This window comes from Triticum dicoccoides, chromosome 4B (assembly GCF_002162155.2).
Source record: "Triticum dicoccoides isolate Atlit2015 ecotype Zavitan chromosome 4B, WEW_v2.0, whole genome shotgun sequence".
NCBI lineage: Eukaryota > Viridiplantae > Streptophyta > Magnoliopsida > Poales > Poaceae > Triticum > Triticum dicoccoides.
In genome coordinates this window covers 83,090,423-83,109,335 of record NC_041387.1, presented here as the reverse complement: position 1 = coordinate 83,109,335, position 18,913 = coordinate 83,090,423, and the positions used below count along the sequence as shown (strand labels likewise).

At 46.4% G+C, this 18,913-nt stretch overlaps 1 protein-coding gene across 1 annotated transcript; it reads right to left on the bottom strand.

Annotated features, from left to right (window-relative positions):
- Positions 1-17,068: 17,068 nt before the first annotated feature.
- Positions 17,069-18,726, bottom strand: LOC119292538 (ferritin-1, chloroplastic-like). The gene is made up of 4 exons (XM_037571346.1): positions 18,590-18,726; positions 17,477-17,560; positions 17,312-17,372; positions 17,069-17,205 (listed from the first exon to the last, which is right to left on the bottom strand). The coding sequence occupies exons 1-4, from the start codon at positions 18,724-18,726 to the stop codon at positions 17,071-17,073; spliced, it is 417 nt and encodes a 138-aa protein (XP_037427243.1). The 3' UTR covers positions 17,069-17,070.
- Between the last annotated feature and the right edge of the window lie 187 nt (positions 18,727-18,913).

Genomic DNA, 18,913 nt, shown 5'->3' with positions numbered 1-18,913 from the left:
ATTATTAGTGGCTTATGTTATGATTATTTTCAAGTTCATAGTATATTTAGGAGCATTACTTTGGATGTCATGTTGCCTTTGGATTATTAGTGGCTAGTATGATTTTTTTCAGGATGGTAGTTGGTATGTTGCTTTGTAGTATTATTTTCGGAGATGATGCTTGCATGTGCATCTTAGCTGGATAGCTAGTTCTTGCTATTGGGGTAGTAACATTATTGTTCTTGGTTTCACCATGATGGTAGTGTTATGTTATCCTCGGAGTATTTTGGTATGATGGTATTATGCTTTGGATTATTTGTTGGATATTGCTATGACTTGGATTACACGTTGGTAGATGATAGCGGAGTATCAGTTATCACTGTTATATTTTGGGGATAAATTCCGTCATTAAGTTGGTCAAGTGGCACTAAAACAAGCTTTTTCCAGTGCAACCACATTTGCCTTTTGTGGGGAAGGCCCTGATGAGGTCTATTGTCGTGCCTCTCACCGGTGCCTCCAACGAGGGAAGGTTATGGGCGCGCGGTACCCTAGCCTGGTAAGCAGACATAATCTTGTGTGCCCATAGTTGGATAGGGCCCTTTTTGTCCCCGTTTGGGACCATTTTTGTTTTGGCACGACGATGGCTGTTGATGCCTTTGGTAGGCACGGGGCCACCCATGACTTGTCCCATAAGAGAGTTGGTCGAGGTGGCTGGGAGAGTGGCATGGCAGTAGATCGGTTTTTTCGGAACGCCATTGGTCCACCCGAATGGGAGTGTGAGGCCATGGGTTCTGTGGTGTGGATAAAGTGCGCTACCTCTGCAGAGTGTGTGTGTTTAATCTATCGATAGTCGCGTCCGCGGTCATGGGCACATGTTCGTACTAGGTCACACCATTCGATCAACACTGATGTGAGGGAATGACTTTTGTAGGACTAATATGTTGATATGATGAGCTGTGACAGTTTGGCAGGATGTTGATGAAGATGTTGGGATGATCTTGAGGATGATCATTCAGTTGGTGATGTGTTCACGCGGTGATCATGTGGAGATATAGATCACGAGGTGATTGAGATGGTATATTGCTTGGTCGGTTAACCATGCGTGAGATGGTTATTGAGATCTGAGATGGTTGTTTATCAGTTTTGTAGTAGTTTCATATCATGCTTAGTAGTTTCTTTTGCATCATAGTAGTTGTTAATTAATCTGCTAATGCTATGTTGTTGTCTTGCCTTGATGCTTTTGGTTGTTGTGATCTTGCAAGTACATTCAATGCACTGACCTAGCGTGTCATGCCAGATTGCAGGTGATGCAGTGATTGATTGGGTGCTTGTGATGCCCGGATAATTAAGCTACAATAATCCATAGCTAATGATGCCACTTCACCACTCTTACTGTTGCTAATCCTCGGTTGATCCAAATCGCAATCCAAATTCAAGTTCAAACTAAAGTCCAAAATTCAAATTTCTCAAACATGCAAATAAAATGTTCAAAGTGTGGCAAATAATCTAGTTATTTTTCATGTTGGAACCAACCTCTTTTGGATTCCCATGTGTCCTTGAAAGTTTATTTAGTGCTCTAGCAGCATTTAAAATTGGCCTTTACAATTTCTAAAAATGGTTAGACAACTCCTTTTGACCCCATCCTTTTTGTTCCATCTCAATTTATTGTGTTAGATTTATGTGCCAAGTTTTGTTCAAAACAAAACTCATTTGGTACAAAAAGAAAACGCAAAAGAAAAAGAGAAAATGGAAAAAGAAAAGAAGCAAAATAAAAGGAAGCCCCCTGACTCCCACTTGGCCTAAACCAGCAGACCAACCCAGCCGGCCCACCTTGCCCTCTCGGTCCCTTCCCTCTCTCCTGTTTGTGCGACCGATTCGCTACAGGGGCAGGTCGCCCCGGACCACCTCACCGGCGCCGACACCGGGAGGGGATAAGGCCTCCACCGCTCCTGGCTCCTCGATCCCCTCTCCCACTTGCCCCCTCACTCACCACTCCCCTCTCTCGCCTCCCAGATCGACCCCGCTCTTCCTCCTCTATGTCTCGCTCGCCCACCTCATCTGAGCGCCACCACCGCCATGTCCGTGCCGTAGCCGCGGCGACCGCTTCCGACGAGCCACCTCGACGAGCTCACGGGTTCCGCCGCGATCCCCTCTCGTTCTACGCCAAGCCACGAGGACCCGGACACCCCCACGGCGCCACCCCGAGCTCGGCTCCTTCCTCGGGCCGCCACACACAGTCGCCGTCTCCGGTCGCCTCGACTCTCCCTCGGGCCTCCTCTACAACAGAGGTGAGCACCGCGATCCCCCACTCCTCCTACCCCTCCATACCTGGCGCCGTAGGACTCCCCCTGCGCCCCCCCCACACACGCGCCTTGTTCTCCAACCGCCGTTCGGCTGTCGTCGATGTCGCCGTTCGACCACAACCGCGCCTCCCTTCACCACCCGCTTGGGCGCGGCCTCGCCTCGCGCGGGTGCTACGCGCTCGTGTGCGCCTCTCTACGCCTCCACGCGTGCGGGTCATACCCCGACCGAGCGTCGGCCGCTGCACTCATCATCGTCGCCGCTGGTAGAGCCCACCCTAGCCCATGCCAATGCCACCACTAGGAGCGCCTCGCCACGCTGAACCTGCAGAGCCCAGGCGCACTTGCTATGCCTACCGAAATCGGTCGGCCGGCGAGCGCCGAGCCGCCGGATTAGCGCCGGTGGTTAACGCTGACGTGGCACGGTTAATTAGCAATGGTTGGGCTAATTAACCCCCCTAAACTACCCCCCCTCTGCTACTGACTCATGGGCCCAAGGCCATTAACTTAGATTAGTTTTAAACTAATTTAAATACACCCCCCTTGCAATGACAGGTAGCCCCCACCTCTATTTATCTCTTTAAAAAGAAAATATTAATCTCTAAGGATGACACCTGGGCCCCACTACCCAGGTTTGACCAGTCAACAGTTGACTAGTCAACTATGACTGAACTAATTGACTAGGTCAACCCAGCCCCCTGGCCCCACATGTCATTGACTGTGGCTAGCCCCTGCTGCGTATAAAATGTATATCCTATTTTTAATTCGTTCTAATAATAATTCTAGGAATTTTAGAAAAATTTTAAAACTATATAAATTCATAGAAAATAATCTGTAGCTCGGATGAAAAAGTTCTCTACATGAAAGTTGCTCAGAACGACAAGACGAATCTGAATACGTGGCCCATTCATCCGCCACACGTCCCTAGCATAGCAAACATTGAATTTTTCCCCTTCGGTTCATCTGTGTGACAAACGACCAGAACCGGGAAAACCTTCTCGGATGTCTCCCCCTTAGCCAGTATTGCCTAGCGCTGCGTTAGAATACCTCTAGCTTCGCTTATTGTCTTTTTTTTGACTATATACTGCAAGGCAACAGCATCACAGTCCTTTATTAAAGTCAAGTGTCATAAGATATACAAAGTTACAAAAGAGCAAAAGAAACAAGGTTAGGGAATGAAGGCTACTTACAAAGAGAGTTTAAGGTAGGGAAGCTATCCAAGAAGTTAGGCTATTCCTATATTTACACTTAATTCTATGAGCTAACAGAGAAATATCATGAATAAAATTCCTCCTCCAGGATCTGAAAGTAGGCAACACATTTCTGAAAATCTTCCCATTCCTTTGTGTCCAAATATTCCAAGTAGCCATGAAGACTACCTCAGAAAAGAATGGGTAGCCAAAGTCCTTCCTAGAAGCGCAAGCCATCTCAAAAGTAGTCTGATTTGGATGAACACTCCATGATATGCCCAAATAATTCCAGACACGTTAGCTGAAGTTGCAAACAAAGAAAAGATGAGCTCTATCTTCATGCAAAGCTGATAGACACATAACACACGTGTCATCCTGTATAATCCAATGCCTTCGCTGCATCATGTCCCTAGTGTTTAGACGATCCATCAAAAGTAGCCAGCCAAACACTTTGATCTTGAGGGTGCAAGAACATTTCCAGATCCACCCGAATATGGGGCCAACCACGATGTTAGAAAAACAAGGCAAATAATGTATTATTGACTAATAATCGCCAGATTTTGAAGGCCATTTCCAAACATCATTTACCCCCTCATGCAGATTGATCAAAGGCATTAATGCCTGAAGCTGATTGAATTCCACAAAGGCCTCAACTAATAAAGGCAGGTGAAAGTTGTCGGTCGGATCAGACAACACCATCACACCCTTGATGGTAAGCGTGTCATCAATCACAAAAGAGTGGAGCCTCGGGAATCGTTGCTCCATGATAACCACAGAGTTATTCAGTTGCCAGCGATCCAACCAAAAAACTACCGTATCCCCCGATCGTACGTGAGGGACAGCCACCTTACAAAATTTGTCGTATAGCTTCAACACGTCTCGCCCTTCAACATGTCTCGCCACCAAAAAGAACCACAACTTTGAGTGACTTGGGGTGGTGAAGCAGCATAATATGTGTCCCAAAAGAGTGAAACCCAGGGCACGTAGGCCTTATTGAAAATTTTGAAGAGATGCTTGATCAACAAGGCATCATTTTGTATCCCTAGGTCGAGCACACCAAGGCCTCCTCGATTCTTAGGCCGACAGACCAAATCCCAAGCCGCCAATGATTGTCGCGGTGTATTAGTGTTCCCCCTCCAGAAACATTGCCGCATGATACATTCAATCTGCTTCAAAATGCCTTGAGGCAGAGAGAGAGTACACAAAAAATATATTGGCATGGAACAAAGAACATATTTCAAAAGCTGCAGCGGGCTTCCTTGATTCAACAGGCAGGAGGAAGCATATAATCTTCTCTCAATGCGATCCACTAAGCGCAACAAATCATAAATTGTGGGTCGAGAGGTACCCATTGGCAATCCAAGATAGGTAAACGGCATGGAACCAACATCACACCCAAGCAAAGTAGCTAACGCTTTCCCTCATCATCGGACATATTTAATGGGATCAACAAAGATTTACTAAAGTTGACCCACACACCCGTAGACTTGGCAAAGACTTCAAGCATGTCCTTGAAAGCAATGAGCTGGCTGTCCACAGCAGGAAGAACAATTAATGTGTCGCCCGCGTATTGCACAATCTGGGTCTACTGGGACACATATTATGCATACCATCAGTGACCCCCAAGTAGGTATAACTATCAGGGTCTATTGGGACACATATTATGCTGCTTCACCACCCCAAGTCACTCAAAGTTGTGGTTCTGTTTGGTGGCGAGACGTGTTGAAGCTATACGACAAATTTTGTAAGGTGGTTGTCCCTCACGTACGATCGGGGGATACGGTAGTTTTTTGGTTGGATCACCGCCAACTGAATAACTCTATGGTTATCATGCAACAACGATTCCCGAGGCCCCACTCTTTTGTGATTGATGACACGCTTACCATCAAGGATGTGATGGAGTTGTCTGATCCGACCGACAACTTTCACCTGCCTTCATCAGTTGAGGCCTTTGTGGAATTCAATCAGCTTCAGGCTTTAATGCCTTTGATCAATCTGCATGAGGGGGTTAATGATGTCTGGAAATGGCCTTCAAAATCGGGCGATTATCAGTCAAGAATATATTATTTGTCTTGTTTTTCTAACATCGTGCTTGACCCCTATTCGGGTGGATCTGGAAATGTTCTTGCACCCTCAAGATCAAAGTGTTTGGCTGGCTACTTTTGATGGATTGTCTAAACACTAGGGACATGATGCAGCGAAGGCATTGGATTATACAGGATGACACATGTGTTATGTGTCTATCAGCTTTGCATGAAGATAGAGCTCATCTTTCTTTGTTTGCAACTTCAGCCAACGTGTCTGGAATTATTTGGGCATCTCATGGAGTGTTCATCCAAACCAGACTACTTTTGAGATGGCTTGCGCTGCCAGGAAGGACTTTGGCTACCCATTCTTTTCTAAGGTAGTCTTCATGGCTACTTGGAATATTTGGACACAAAGGAATGGGAAGATTTTCAGAAATGTGTTGCCTACTTTCAGATCCTGGAGGAGGAAATTTATTCATGATATTTCTCTGTTAGCTCATAGAATCAAGTGTAAATATAGGAATAGCCTAACTTCTTGGATAGCTTTCCTACCTTAAACTCTCTTTGTAAGTAGCCTTCATTCCCTAACCTTGTTTCTTTTGCTCTTTTGTAACTTTGTATATCTTGTGACACTTGACTTTAATAAAGGACTGTGAGGCTGTTGCCTTGCAGTATATAGTCAAAAAAAACTATCATCCACACTATCTCAAAGGCTTTACTTGGCTCTTTATTGAAAGAAAAGCTATAAAACATGATTACTACAGTAGCTTAATCATGTGAACACACAAAAATAGTAGGTAGAAATATTGGGTTGTGTCCCAACAAGCACTTTTCTTTAATGTCTTTTAGCTAGGCATGATGATTTCAATGATGCTCGCATAAAAGTAAAGAATTGAAACATAAGTAGAGCATCATGAATCACAAGACTAGCACATTTAAGTCTAACCCACTTCCTATGCATAGGGATTTTGTCGGAAAACAACTTATGGGAGCAAGAATCAACTAGCATAGGAAGCAAAACAAGTATAACTTCAAGATGTTCAACACATAGAGAGAAAACTTGATATTGTTGCAATATGTAAAAGCATATGTTCCTCTCTCATAGTAATTTCAGTAGCATCATGAATGAATTCAACAATATAACTATCATATAAAGAATTCTTTTCATGATCCATAAGCATAGAAATTTAATTACTCTCCACATAAGCAAATTTATTCTCATGAATAGTAGCAGGAGCAAACTCAACAAAATAACTATCATGGAATGGAAAATTAAAATCATGATGACAAGTTTCATGGTTATCATTATTCTTTATAGCATACATGTCATCACCGTAATCATCATAGATAGAAACTTTGTTGTCATAGTCAATTGAGACCTCTTCCAAAATAGTGGGATCATTACTACCTAGAGTTGACACTCTTCCAAACCCATCTTCATCATTGTAATCATCATAAATAGGAGGCATGCAATCATCATAATAAATATTCTCATCAAAACTTGGGGGACTAAAAATATCATCTTCATCAAACATAGTATCCCCAAACTTATGGCTTTGCATATCATTAGCATCATGGATATTTAAAGAATTCATACTAGTAACATTGCAATCATACTCATCATTTATTTCAAACATTTTATTGAATTCTTCTTCTATCAATTGAGAACATTTTTTTGATCAATCATTTTCAAGAAAGACATGATAAAGACGAATAATATGATGCAACCTCAATTCCAAACTAGTGATAAAACAAGAAACTAAAAAATTAAATTGCAAGATCTAAAGATATACCTTCGAGCACTCACCTCCCCGGCAACGATGCCAGAAAAGAGCTTGATGTCTACTACAGAACTTGTTCTTGTAGACTTGTGTTGGGCCTCCAAGCGCAGAGTTTTGTAGGACAGTAGCAATTTTCCCTCAAGTGGATGACCTAAGGTTTATCAATCCATGGGAGGCATAGGATGAAGATGGTCTCTCTCAAACAACCTTGCAACTAAATAATAAAAAGTCTCTTGTGTCCCCAACACACCAAATACAATGGTAATTTGTATAGGTGCACTGGTTCGGCAAAGAGATGGTGATACATGTGTAGTAATGACAGTAGATATTGATCTTGTAATAGGAACAATAAAAAAACAGCAAGGTAGCAATTGATAAAACGCAGAACAAACAATATTGCAATACTTCAAAATGAGGCCTCAACAATGCTAATATAATTGGATCGTATAACCATCCCTCAACGTGCGATGAAGAATCACTCCAAAGTTCCTACCTAGAGGAGAACATAAGAATAAATTGTTTGTAAGGTACGAAACCACCTTAAAGCTATTCTTTCCGATCAATCTATCCTAGAGTTCGTACTAAAATAACACCAAGCTATTCTTTCTGATCGATCTAACCAAGAGTTTGTAATAAAATAACACCATATGATACACATCAACCAACTCTAATGTCACCTAGATACTCCAATGTCATCACGAGTATCCATGAGTTGATTATACGATATGCATCAAACAATTTTAGATTCATAATACTCAATCCAACACAAAGAACCTCAAAGAGTGCCCCAAGATTTCTACCGGAGAAACAAAGACGAGAAAAACGTGCATCAACCCCTATGCATCAATTACCCCAATGTCACCTCGGGAATCCGCGAGTTGAGTGCCAAAACATATAAAAAGTGAATCAATATGATACCCCATTATCACCACGGGTATTCATAGCAAGACATACATAAAGTGTTCTCAAATCCATAAAAGTATTCAATCCCATAAGTGTTGGTGTACGTAGTAATTTCAAAAAAATTCCTACGCACACACAAAATCATGGTGATGTATAGCAACGAGAGGGGAGAGTGTGTACACGTACCCTCGTAGACCGAAAGCGGAAGCGTTAGAACAACGCTGTTGATGTAGTCATACGTCTTCACGGCCCGACCAATCAAGCACCGAAACTACGGCACCTCCGAGTTCTAGCACACGTTCAGCTCGATGACATCCCTCGGACTCCGATCCAGCCGAATGTCGAGGGAGAGTTCCGTCAGCACGACGGCGTGGTGACGATCTTGATGTTCTACCGTCGCAGGGCTTCGCCTAAGCACCGCTACCATATTATCGAGGAGGACTATGGTGGAGGGGGGCACCGCACACGGCTAAGAGATCAAGAGATCAATTGTTGTGTATATGGGGTGCCCCCCTCCTCCGTATATAAAGGAGGAGAGGAGGGGGAGAGGGCCGGCCCCTATGGCGTGCCCTGGAGGATTCCTACTCCCACCGGGAATAGGATTCCTCCCCTTCCAAGTAGTAGGAGTAGGAGACAAGGAAGGGGGAGAGGGAAGAAAAGGAAGGAGGGGGCGCCACCCCTCCCCCTAGTCCAATTCGGATTAGTCATTGGGGGGGCGGCCTGCCTCTCTCTCTCCCCTAAAGCCCAATAAGGCCCATATACTTCTTCCCCCGTATTCCCGTAACTCCCTGGTACTCCGAAAAATACCCGAACCACTCGGAACCTTTCTGAAGTCCGAATATAGTCGTCCAATATATCGATCTTTACGTCTCGACCATTTCGACACTCCTCGTCATGTCCCTGATCTCATCCGGCACTCCGAACTCCTTCGGTACATCAAAACACATAAACTCATAATATAACTGTCATCGAAACCTTAAGCGTGCGGACCCTATGGGTTCGAGAACAATGTAGACATGACCGAAACACGTTTCCAGTCAATAACCAATAGTGGAACCTGGATGCTCATATTGGCTCCCACATATTCTATGAAGATCTCTTTATCGGTCAAACTGCATAACAACATACGTTGTTCCCTTTGTCATCGGTATGTTACATGCCCGAGATTCGATCATCGGTATCTCAATACCTAGTTCAATCTCGTTACCGGCAAGTCTCTTTACTCGTTATGTAATACATCATCTCTCAACTAACTCATTAGTCACATTGCTTGCAAGGCTTATAGTGATGTGCATTACCGAGAGGGCCTAGACATACCTCTCCGACAATCGGAGTGACAAATCCTAATCTCGAAATACGCCAACCCAACAAGTACCTCCGGAGACACCTGTAGAGCAGCTTTATAATCACCCAGTTATGTTGTGACGTTTGGTAGCACACAAAGTGTTCCTCCGGTAAACGGGAGTTGAATAATCATAGTCACAGGAACATGTATAAGTCATGAAGAAAGCAGTAGCAACATACTAAACGATCAAGTGCTAAGCTAACGGAATGGGTCAAGTCAATCACATCATTCTCTCAATGATGTGATCCCATTAATAAAATGACAACTTTTTTGTCCATGGCTAGGAAACATAAGCATCTTTGATTCACGAGCTAGTCAAGTAGAGGCATACTAGTGACACTATGTTTGTCTATGTATTCACACATGTATTATGTTTCCAGTTAATACAATTCTAGCATGAATTATAAACATTTATCATGATATAAGGAAATAAATAATAAATTTATTATTGCCTCTAGGGCATATTTCCTTCAGTCTCCCACTTGCACTAGAGTCAATAATCTAGTCACATCAGCATGTGATTCAACACTAATATTCACATCTGTATGTGATTAATACCCATAGTTCACATCGTCATGTGATCAATACCCAAAGGGTTTACTAGAGTCAATAATCTAGTTCACATCGCTATGTGATTAACACCCAAAGAGTACTAAGGTATGATTATGTTTTGCTCATAAGAGAAGTTTAGTCAACGGGTCTGTCACATACAGAGCCGTATGTATTTTGCAAATATTCTATGTCTTCAATGCTCTGCACGGAGCTACTCTAGCTAATTGCTCCCTGTCGGTGTCAAAACCGGAGGATCTCGGGTAGGGGGTCCCGAACTGTGCATCCAGGCGGATGGTAACAGGAGACAAGGGACACGATGTTTTTACCCAGGTTCGGGCCCTCTCGATGGAGGTAAAACCCTACTCCTGCTTGATTGATATTGATGATATGGGTAGTACAAGAGTAGATCTACCACGAGATCAAGGAGGCTAAACCCTAGAAGCTAGCCTTTGGTATGATTGTTGTTCGTCCTATGGACTTAAACCCTCCGGTTTATATAGACACCGGAAAGGGCTAGGGTTACACAGAGTCGGTTAGGATATCTACATATCCGTATCACCAATCTTGCCTTCCACGCCAAGCAAAGTCCCATCCGGACACGGGACGGAGTCTTCAATCTTGTATCTTCATAGTCTTGGAGTCCGGCCGATGATGATAGTTCGGCTATCCGGACACCCCCTAGTCCAGGACTCCCTCAGTAGCCCCTGAACCAGGCTTCAATGACGACGAGTCCGGCGCACATATTGTCTTCGGCATTGCAAGGCGGGTTCCTCCTCCAAATAATTCATATAAGATTTTGAACACCAGGATAGTGTCTCGCTCTGCAAAATAAATTCCACATACCACCGTAGAGAGAATAATATTTACACAAGTTCAATCTGCTGACGTATTTCGTGGCATGACGTCACACCACGGCCAAGCCTTTACTCGAATCGTTTTTATTGTTCCACCTCAGCGCGTTTAGCAAAGCGGTTTCCTTGGCACGTCTTGTCACAGCAGATATCGTGTCCCCTTATTCTGGGATCCTCATCAATACGGACGTGGATAACCCAACCGCGCCATTGATTGCGGCGCTTGGGGGATAAGTGAGTTTTACCGGGCTGGTGGGGACGCATAGTTTCGTCCGCCCATATATAAGGGGATAAATATCCACCTTTTTACCTACGCCTTCTTCCTCCTTAGCTTATCCATCTCCGTGCACTCGAGCTCCAGCGCCCAAGTCCGCACATCTCACCTCAACCTTCTCCAACCATGTCCGGAGCGGGAGGCAAGTGGATGGCCTCCTCCGTCACGGAGGGGCACATCAAGAAGCTACGCAAGGCCGTATATTTGTTGAGTGATATTGTGCACTGGCTCCCCGACGAGGGGCAGCTCATCCCCACCCCCGGGCACCATGAGAGGGTGGTATTCCTTCCCCATTTCCTCCGCGGACTGGGCTTCCCACTCCACCCCTTTGTCCGGGGGCTCATGTTCTACTTTGGCCTGGATTTCCATGATCTGGCCCCGAATTTTATCCTCAACATCTCATCGTTTATCGTTGTGTGCGACGCCTTCCTCTGCATCCAGCCCCACTTCAGCTTATGGCTAAAGACCTTCAATGTCAAGCCAAAGGTAGTGGGCGGCAGCCAGGTGGAGTGCGGAGGCGCCATGGTGGGCAAGATGCCCAACGTCACCTGGCTCGAGGGCGCCTTTGTGGAAACCATCAAAGGGTGGCAATAAGGGTGGTTCTACATCACCAAGCCGCGTGACCCTGAATGGGCAGCGGCCCCCGAATTCAGATCTGGCATCCCCATGCGGCTCACCTCCTGGAAAGAGAAGGGCCTGTTGTGGGGCGATTCGGAGGAGCTGACCAGACTCCAATCCTGTCTCCAAACCCTGGTGAACAAGAAGCTCAAGCTTGTCAACGTGGTCCAGGTCATGCTCATCCGCCGGATTCTCCCATGCCAACATCGGGATTTCACCCTGTGGGAGTTCGATGTGGCACAGCACCAAACCTTGAGCAGGCTCTTCGACACTACGTACGAAGAGGCCTGGAGGGTGCTGTTCAAGGGCGCCGAGGCGCCCGCATCCGCTACCGAAGATCGCGGATTCATCTCGCAGCGTTCGGCTGGCGAGGTAAGCTATATTATCCTTTACGAGACACTTGCTTTCCATAGTTTGACTCTATGTGGGATCTAAACTCCCAATACCTTTAACAGGCCTGGCAGAAGACGTCCGGACAGGTTAACTGTCCGGCTCCCCTTCCAGAAGACCCAGCGGATGCCCGTTTGACATGGCTGCTGGTCCCGGCGCCTTACGTGGTACCGGATAAGAAGGCCAAGAGGAAGGCCACGGGAACCCGGAGGAGTTCCCGGTGTTAGGTGTTATCGGACTCATATTCCGACGACTCCGAGGCGGACTCCTCCCATGAAGATGAAGAGGAGAAGAAAGAGGCCTCTCCCCCAGTGGGGGAGAGAAGAAGAGGAAGGCGTCCCCAACGGGGGAGGGCGAAGGGTCCAAGAAGGGAAGGACCCTTCCTCTGGACTGTTCCACCAACGCCGACGACGGCGAAGAGGAGTGGCCCTCGAGGGCCAAGCCCCTGGCGAGATCGTAAGTATCCGGATTCCAGAATAACTTATGTTTTTCCTTTCATCGCATAGCGTCTTCTAATGCCGAATACAACCATGTAGTCCGCCCAAGGACGATCTCCCTGCTTCGTCGAGCGGGTCCCTGGGTTCGTCGGATGTGAATAGCGCTTCACTTCCGACCGCCTCCTCCCCTCGTGACGCAGACGACGCCGAGGTGGGGTCCCAGAAGGGGACCAGCCAGGAGGAGGAGACGCCGGAGGTGCCACAGGGCAACCTCCCGGACCTTGGACCGGACTCCGCACCGGAACCTTTGGTGGTTCCAGAGTCCGGCAGGCGGTCCCTTCGTGAGAAGGGCAAGACAGTGATGTCGACGGCCTCCGTCCAACCGGAGGTGCCGGATAGCTTGCTGGAGGCGCTCAACAGTGCTTCCATCGACAAGGGACACCGCACTATCATGAGTGCGGTGATTCAGAAGGTTCAGCTTGCCAAGAGTGGGCTGACCGGAGCCTGCACCAGCCTTCTAACAGGCTTTGAGGTATGTGATTAGGATGTGTAAAAATAGTACCGCATAGACAGTAGCCCCTGATGCCCAGTTCGGTGTTCGGAAAGAAAAGCCGAACTGAGGATCTAAAAAGATATACGCAGGAGTCTAACAAAAATATGTCAATATGGGAATGCAGGCTGCGCTGCTGACCTCTGCTGCACTGACTGCAGAGGTTAATTCCTTGAAGCAGAGCCTCGAGCGGTCCGAGATCGAGCTCGGCCGTGCCAAGAAGCAACTCGAGGACAAGGAAGGTGAGTAACACCTTATTAAAGTTGTACCTTACAGAAAAGGATTTGGTTGCGAGAAAAAATGACAAGAATAACGTGGGTACTCCAGGGGCTACGAACGAGGTGGTGACCCTGAAGGAGGCGGTGTCCGCGGCCGAACACAATGCGGCCGCGGAATGCGCCGAGCGAGAGAAGTAGGAGGCGCGGGTGGCAGAGGTACGGCAAGAGCTCTAGGCTCTCGTGGAAAAACACGAGAGTTTGGAGCGTGACTCGAAGACTCGAGAGTCCGAGCTTGCATCAGCTCTTGAGAGTGCCAAAGCCGCTAAGGCCGAAGCCCAAAAGGCCCTCTAGGAAATCGAGGCAGTAAAGAAGATAGCGGCGGGTAAGGCATTCTTCATGCAAAGCAAGCAAGTAAAAGTGAATTACCTGTTACTTACCTGAATTCGGAGCTCTCCAGGAGCGTTCGCAGATCTGCCCCGTAGCGTGTCCGATGCTCCCGCGTTCTACAGAGCCGAGGTGGGAAGCTCAACGGAGAAGGTGTTCAGGTCTCAGTATGCTGAGGCCGAACATCCGGTGCCCCTGAGCGACCAGCTGAAGCAGCTGGTCGAGCTCCACAAGGTGGCCGAACAGGCCATGAAGGGCCTCATAGATTGGCTGTGGCCCAAAGAAGCCATGCCTGGGAGCTACTTCGGTCTGGTGCGGCGACTGGTGGACGCCTATCCATGGGTTGACGTCATCAAGCACTCCGCCTGCATTGAAGGTGCCCGTCAGGCCCTTGCCCGCGCTAAGGTGCACTGGGGCAAGATGGACGCCGAGAAGCTTGTGACGGACGCGCCACCGCCGGGCAAGGAGTATCGCACGCCCGAGATGTATTATAAGGGTGTCCTGAAGGGTGCCCGCATTATTGCGGGTGAATGCTCCAAAGATGTAATTTTTGAGTAGACTCGCATTTTGTTATCCTGTGCGCTGAAAACTTTGTTCATATGCGCTAAGAAACGCTTGTTAATTCAAAATATTACCTTCTGTGCGGCCGTTTATCAAATCTGAGAGATGGCAAGTCGTTGGCTTCGGCCCCCATGCCGCGAGTGCTGGGGTGTTCGGGATAAACTTGAGCGCTCTTGTTCCCATTTTTGGGTCCTTCTTGGGAGGCGCTCAACACAACGAATGAGGCAACCAGACTTATAATGCTTGAACACTCTCACTTAGCCATATAATTCTATAATTTTAAATTTCGGCGAAGCCCCTAGTGTTCGGAAGGCCGAATTCGGGGCGCTATCCACGCCTGGGCCGGACAAAGCCGGTTCCTCGCTCTAAGCGGCATAAGTCTTTAGGGACTCGAAAAAACCTCTCGAACAGCGACCGGCTCTCGCCGCATCATGACGGTCAGTTTTAGCTTTCTCAACTGAGGTGCGCAGCCCAGCTCAACTGGGGCACAATCGCAGTGGTTCTCCCAGTGCTACCTTAGCCGATATAACGGAACGTAAGGTACCAAAACATGGGAGCCGGGCAAACCCAACTATTGACCCAAGACATGATTCGGAGCCGATGCATATAATGCTATAAGTTCGGGGTGCCGCACTTGTGAAAGTGTTCGGACTTATCACACCATAATTTGGGGAACTTAAGCCCCTGGTGTATTTGGCCGTACCAAAGCGTACGGGTGCAACATGTCATAAGTGAACATATATAAAAAGGAATGCAATGATAGGCAAAAAGTGATGCATTGTTTATTCAAAAGATACTGTGATGAATGCAGAATGATACAAATAGTGCGATAAGCAAAGGGTGGGACTATTTAACATGTCTCCCTCCAGGGGTAGGCTGCGGAATGGCACTACAAGAAATATGTCAACTTGTGACCACCACTATTGGTCACTGAAAGGTCACTGTTTTCAATTTGTGACCTTTTTGTGAACAAAAACATAAGGTCAAAAGCTGAGGGTCATTAACTGACTATAGCGACCTTCTCTGTGAGAAGGTCGTGGACGTTTATGACCAAAATATTCCCATTGTGGCGTTTTGGTAACTAGCAACCTCCCCAGGCCATGTAGGCATCCAGCATGGCAAGCTGATGTGGCACAAGATTCAGCCCGGTCCAATTCAGTTTTCTACATGGGCCTAGCCCAACAATTCGGCCTATTTGTGTTTTTTTCTCATATTAATTTTGGCTAGGTAGATGGGCCAAGCCCAACAATTAAGCCTTCTCATTTTGGGGCCGTGGCCTTTTCTGCTAGAAAGTTTTAGTTTTTTCTAATATAAAAAAGGTCCACTAGTCAAATGGGTCCCAGATGTCAGGTTCAGGTACGTGGGTCCCAGCTAGCAAGTTCTTATTCTTCATATTTCAATCTAACAGTAAATAAATAACCATTATTTAAATTGGCACAAACAAAACACACACATAGTACTCCAAATATTATCAGGCAGATTCAGTACAGAGCTCCTATTGTACAAATAACATATACTTTACAAGCTCTACACATAATAAGCTCTAACATATATAAGCTCTACACGTGATACATTTACAAGCTCTATACATATACAAGCTCTACAAGCTCTACAAGCTGCCCTGGTGTTAACCCTGGTCCTCCTCAATCTTCTTCAACATGGAGCTCCTTCGGTAGCGAGGACAAACTGGGCACCTACATCATCACAGGAAGGCAATTTTAGATCATAAAAATGAATGTTCCAAGCACAATTGAGAGAAAAGAACCAAGTAAATTTTCCCTCAATCATACAAACAAAGTTTAGAGAAAACCAAACATGAACAAGCACTTATTATGCAGTTTTTAAAGTTTTTAATACATTTATTTTCTATTAGCAAAACTGAATATGCTACTTCCTGATTCATGGCTGCATAGTCCAGCTAGCTACACCAGTTTGCTCTCATGCAAAAATTAGAAAGAAAAAAAAAGAACAACAAATAAATCAACATTGATTTCTCTAACACATACAGTAACTTGCTGATATAACTTGTATAACTTGTATATTTGTCGACGGAAAACGGGATGCAAAATCATGTTTCAGTCTAGATCAATCTATCATGAGAAAACATGTATAACTCCCACTATAATTTTTTAATGCAGTTGCGAATTATCCTGAAAACTTGTGCACTTAATGATGGTTAGATCCATCTTACAGAATAGTCAGCTTCCAATATAAGTTAGGTACAGAACATAATGTATAACCACGAAGTAAGATAGGCCATGCATCAAACACAGAAATACTTTTGAGCCGTTCACTGTCATGTAGTACTACCTAACTGGCTAACTCAGCAGCTGTGACTGATGGTACACTGCACCAAATTCCATAATGAATTCCATAATGAGTAGCATCAGCAGCAGCAGTGCAAGAGTAGCAGCAGCAGTGAGTAGCTGCGGCATCTGGCGAGCAGCAGTAGTATGCGGCAGCAGGCAGTAGAAAATAGCAGGAGCAGCGGCAACAGTACGCGAGCGAGGGGGCTGCATGCATAGACACATACATACATACATACATACAGGAAGCAAAAGAAGAAGAAACAGAGCAGGGACCTGGTCGATCATGGGCATGAGTACTAACTATACTACAGAAGCAACAGAAGCACATATATATATCCTATTTCTTCCACAAAGTGTTACTTTCCCCGGGTAATTAATCTGGCACAACTAACAGCCCCTTTCTAAGAACTGAATATGCATAAACACCCACAACCATAAATAAACTTACCATACAGAGCATCGCCTTTCTCAGAGTGGTCGAACTCTGTCAATGGGGTCACGATAGACAGGAGCCTCACCCGCCCTCCACGTCTGTTCTGATGGACACACACAAGAATACACCAAGCATCATCCATCAGTTTCTAGCTAGCACGCACAGGACAATGGTATTAATAATTCAAAGGTCAAGGGAATTATTGATACCTGGTACTCCATAAGCATCTCCGCGTGTTCCCTCTCCTCGTCGCTCGATTCCTTAAAGAACCTGGAGAAAAGAAACAGTCGCATATCAAAATTCAGAACCAAGTTTGATCAGAATATTGTACTGGTAGCTTTGGTAATGGAAGAAAGCTACATCACTGTGCTTACTTGGCAAAGCCCTTAAGGGCAACATTGTCCCGGTTGAAGTAGGCGTAGAGGGAGTGGTACGCGTACGAGGCATTGCACTCCACACTGCAATGCCGACATACAGTATTAGTTTTCCTCTAATCAGGACCAGATGCAGGCACTATCTAGCGAGCTAAGAATGGTCAAGTAACTCAAACCAAAACCATCAGTCCTTTGTACAAATTTACAGTAACTTGGTGGTTAATATCATCAAGTGGGATAAACCCATTAAGAGTAGCAAATATTTTGATAACATCACAGGCTCTGTTTGGCACGCAGAAAATTAATCAGTTGAAGCAGAGGCGATGTTTGGCATCACTGCATCTCTACTTGGAACCTAGAGTAAGAAGCACGGCTAAAAGAGCCCAAGAATTAATTAATCATGTGTTATTATTTAACTGGAATGTACGTGCATCATCAACAGAGAGGTGTGAGCTCTGGACTTAATTGGTTGTGAGAATGGACTGGACTGGTATGTTTCAGTCAAGTGATGCAGGATTATCATCATGAGAAAACAACAAATACTGTTGCTGAGCGGGCGGAATAGCACATGATTCATCAAAACTCAAAAGGTATAATTTTGACTATATGTATAATACAACCAGAAATCTCAAGCAAGAGGTGTCAGAACCTTACCAGCCATGAATAAAGCCTCATTGTTGAGGAGGTTGGGTCACAAGCCACTTCAGGAGGCTAATCTTCTCCGAGACCTCCACTCGTGTAGGTGCCGTCGAACATGATGGTCATGGTGTACTTGTGAAGGGCACGCAGAAAATGAATCAGTCCAGTCCAAGCAGAGGTGTGCGATGCAACCGAGGAAAGGATTCCCAAAATGAAAAATTTAAGAGAGAGAGGAAATTCTCAGACCTCACCTCGAGCGCATGGTGGATTTCGTTGTTGGAGTCGTCGTCCCTCCAATCCATCCATCTCCACGAAGAAGGGCTGGACCTTGGCGTCGTTGTACGTCCTGAGCAGAGCAGGGGAGCCATCTCCATCCATCTTCATGGCGTCGTGGCGTGGTGGACAGGGAGAGAAGGTGAGGTGTTGGATCTGGTTCCTTGGCGCCGCTGGTGATGGAGTGAGGGTGGATCTGACCGCTGCGGGAGTGGATCCGCGGGCATGAAGAGAAGGTCACAGCCACGGCGCGGCCTCGCAGGTCCCCGCGCGGACGCACTGCAGCAGCGGATCCCAGCCGTCATCGGGTGGCCAGACGCCGCGACGGGACTCACCATGGCTTCGTCGGGGCCGGATCTGGAGCGCAGGGAGGGCGGGGAGGAGGGGAGCAGTTGCGCGAGGGGAACGAGCCGTCGGGGCCGGATTGGCGGTGGTGGGTGGGGGTGGCGGCAGTGGGAATCATGGGAGGGGGCTCGCTCTCTCTCGATCTGGACTAGATCGGGATCAGTTCAGTGGGTGGGATCG

Bases quoted from the DNA above. Each gene is read 5' to 3' on its own strand.
- LOC119292538 (XM_037571346.1), bottom strand. From the start codon at position 18,726: ATGGTGAGTCCCGTCGCGGCGTCTGGCCACCCGATGACGGCTGGGATC. The intron at 17,561-18,589 runs GTCAGATCCACC...TCGGCATTGCAG, and splicing joins GCGGATCCACTCCCGCAGCG to TGTGGAGTGCAATGCCTCGT. The intron at 17,206-17,311 runs GTATCAATAATT...TGTGTCCATCAG, and splicing joins AGATGCTTATGGAGTACCAG to AACAGACGTGGAGGGCGGGT.